The 3,433-nt window shown below is 50.8% G+C and overlaps 1 protein-coding gene across 1 annotated transcript in view; it reads left to right on the forward strand.

Moving 5' to 3' along the window:
• LOC105990863 (kinesin-like protein KIF19) overlaps positions 1–2,198 on the forward strand; it is a 30,467-nt gene extending 28,269 nt beyond the window's left edge. The window contains exons 19-20 of the mRNA XM_013023380.1: positions 479–586; positions 2,098–2,198. Coding sequence (XP_012878834.1) covers positions 479–586; positions 2,098–2,198 — 209 coding nt within the window. The remainder of the gene's footprint in view (positions 1–478; positions 587–2,097) is intronic.
• Positions 2,199–3,433: the final 1,235 nt, after the last annotated feature.

Consider the following 3,433-nt stretch of genomic DNA (forward strand, 5'->3'; position numbering starts at 1 on the left):
AGCTCAAGGCTAGCACTCTACCACTTGAGCCACAGCGCCACTTCCGGCCTTTTCTGCTTATGTGGTGCTGAGGAATCGAACCCAGGGCCTCATGCATGCAAGGCAAGCGCTCTGCCACTGAGCCACCTTCCCAGCCCCTGAATGCAAATTTCTAGACTGAAACCTTGAGGGTGACACTCTGGACTGTTGCCAGCAGTCCACCTTGCTGTGTGTTTCGGTGCTGTTGTTTGTTTTGTGTGGCCATTGAGGTAGTTTTTATTTGGGGGAGGAGGAGGGTGGAGACAATATAGGGTTTGAATTCTGGTCCTCACATTTGCTAGGCAGGCACTCAACTGCTGAACCAAGCCCCCAGCCCTGATTTTTGCTGGTTATTCTTTCATCCCACAGGACCCCACAACAAGCTTCTCCATGGATCAGGTATGAACGTATCACACGATGTTCACGATGTTTCTATCCTGTGTCTGATCTCACTGTGCAGATGAGAACACACTGCAGGTGCCTGAGGTCAGCTTCACCTTTCCCAGCGCCCTGTGGCAGGGCAGCACGGTCCCCAGCAGGCAGCCTCTGCTGCCTCGAGAAATCCGAGGTCAGTGCAGGCCCCTTCTAAGCCCCCCAGGGTCCTGAAGGTCTGTGCTGTGCTGTACAGAGAAGAGAAGGCAGAGCCCCCCACCCCACACCAAGGCCCCCTCTCAGCAGCCCAGCCATGTGGTTCATCCCATTTCCTCCATCAGAAGATGGACACCTCACACAACACAGGGATGGCCACAGTCACTCAGCAGTGAGAACATATTCAGGATTTGCACTTGGGCGGCTGCTCTCCACTGTCCTTCAAATGTTTTGTCTGGTCCCAGGGTGCCCCTGGCCAGGCTAGAGGCAGGCTGAGAAGGTCAGGGTTGAGCTGAAAAGGGGCAGGATGTGGGCCAGGGGTCGTGGCTCGGGCTTGTCATCCTAGAGACTGGAGAGGCAAAGATTGGGAGGATTGTAGTTTGAGGCCAGCTCAGGCAAAAGAAATTGGTGAAGCCCCATCTCAACAAACAAGCCAGGAAAGGTGGTTCATATCTATAATGCCAGCAGAAGTGGTCTGTAGGTATTGTAGGCAAAAATGTGAGATTCTATCTGAAAAAACAAAGTACTCTCTATGCACTATATATATACTACTTATAGTATATCTACAATATGTATTATATATACAATATATAGTTTATATATTATATATATAATATATATGTATATATATATATACACACACATACACATACAATATAGAACATATGTATTTGCAGTACTGGGTTTTGAACTGAAGGCCTCACACTTGCCAAGTAGATGCTCCACCATATGAACCATTCCACCAGACATTTGGGCTTTTGCTTTTCTCTTTTGTTGTTGGTTGTGGGGCTTGAACTCTGGGCCTGGGTGCTGTCCCTCAGCTCTTCAGCTCAAGGTGAGTGCTCTACCACTTGAGCCACAGCACCACTTACTGTTTTCTGGTGGTTAATTGGAGATAAGAGTCTCATAGACTTTCCTTCCTGGGCTGCCTTTAACTGTGATCCTCAGATCTCAGCTTTATGAGTAGCTAGGCTGACAGGCATGAGCCACCGACACCCAGCTAGCTTTTGGTATTTTTTAATTTTTTTTATTTTTTGGTGCTGGTTGTGGGTCTTGAACTGAGGCCCGGACTCTGTCCTTCTACTTTTTGTGCTCCAGGTTATCTCTATAGCTCTTTGAGCCACAACTCCATTTCTGGTTTTCTGGTAGTTAATTGCATATAAGAGTCTCACAGACTTTCCTGCCTGGACTGGCTTTGAATCTCAAACCTTAATCCTCAGATCTCAACCTCCTGAGTAGTTAGGATATAGGCAGGAGCCACCAGCACCAGGCCCAACTTTCTGAAGCTGATAAAGCCCAGGCCCAGGCTTGGTTACATGGGCTTCATTGGAGGAAGGCCACAGAGAGAGGAATGGTGTCATCACAAGGGACCCTCTACCCCAGGGGGGTCCAGGCCCTGTGGGGGTCAGATTGCATGTTGTGGATGCCCATCTAGGGCCCCCTACATGGACCCAGGTTTTCCTGGGCCACAGATCTTCTTGTCCATCCCAGGGTCCACTGACAGTGGAGGCCGACGCCACAGCCCTCTGCCCCCCAGCAACCCCCACCGGCTCCAGAGCAGCAGTGCCAAGAGACATCGACGACCCAGATAGAAGATGGAGATAGACAGCTGCCAGCCCCAGGCTGCCCTTCCAGCAGCTGGCATCGTTGTACCTTCCCTGGAGGGCCAGGGTGCTAGCCACAAGCAAAGGATACCGCAACTCTGCCTTCCGGCTCAGGCCAGGCTGCAGAGGCTCCTAGGAATGGCTGGGCAGCTGCTGGCTGGAGTAGGACTGTGTCCCTTCTTATAAACTATGTCCAGCCTGCAACACAGCTCTGCCCCACGCAGGTACACACACAACTCAGGGGTCCGATGCCATGCAAGACAGGACTGTTCCCTGAGCTTTGACTTGGCTATTTTGATTAAGGTTGGTGTCTGCCACTTGAGCTAGACCTGTCCACTTGCCTGCCTCTTCTCCCCCTCCCCCCTTTTTTTGTTGTTGGTCCTGGGGCTTGAACTCAGGGCCTGTGTGCTGTCCCTGAGCTCTTTCACTCAGGGCGAGTGCTCTATGACTTTGAACCACAGCACCACTTGCAGTTTTCTGGTGGTTCATTGGAGATAAGAGTCTCACAGACTTTCCTGCCAGGGCTGGCTTTGAACTGTGATTCTCAGATATCAGCCTCTTGAGTAGCTAGGATTACACTAGTCCCTGGCTAGTTTTGAACAGCGATCTCAGCCTCCTGTGGAGATAGTATTATAGCTGTACCCTGCTGCTTCTGGATTACAGTTATTTAAAAAAAAAGCACTGTGCATGGTAGAACACACCTGTAATCCCAGCTACTCAGTAGTCAAAGGTAAGGGGAATCATCTTAGCCTGGGAAAAAGCACAAGACTTTATCTGTAAAAACAAATTAAAAACAAAAGAGCTGGGGACATAGTTCATGCAGTAGAGATCCTGCCTAGCAAATGTGAGGCCCCAAGTTTGATGCCCAGTACCACCAAAACAAACACAGACAATGGAATGGGACCGCCTCGGAGCCATGCCTCCCTTCCGAGTCCTCTCAGGAAACCTGGGAGGCCCCATCTGGCTCCAAGGACATTGCCCTTCTGGTGGCACCTTGGTGAGTGCCACTGATGGCTCTGCCAAGATGAGACCCACGCCTGGAGCTGGTGTTATGGCGGCCTTCCACTTAACTACCTGGCCCAGACCTCTAAACTGCAGCCTGCCTGGGCCTCAAGTCCCTCAGGCTGCAAACCCTAACATGATGTTAAGAATTCTGCAGGCCAGGTGACAGTGGCTCACACCTATAATCCTAGCTACTCGGGAGGCTGAGATCTGAGGATCAT

Source organism: Dipodomys ordii, unplaced genomic scaffold (assembly GCF_000151885.1).
Source record: "Dipodomys ordii isolate 6190 unplaced genomic scaffold, Dord_2.0 Scaffold68, whole genome shotgun sequence".
NCBI lineage: Eukaryota > Metazoa > Chordata > Mammalia > Rodentia > Heteromyidae > Dipodomys > Dipodomys ordii.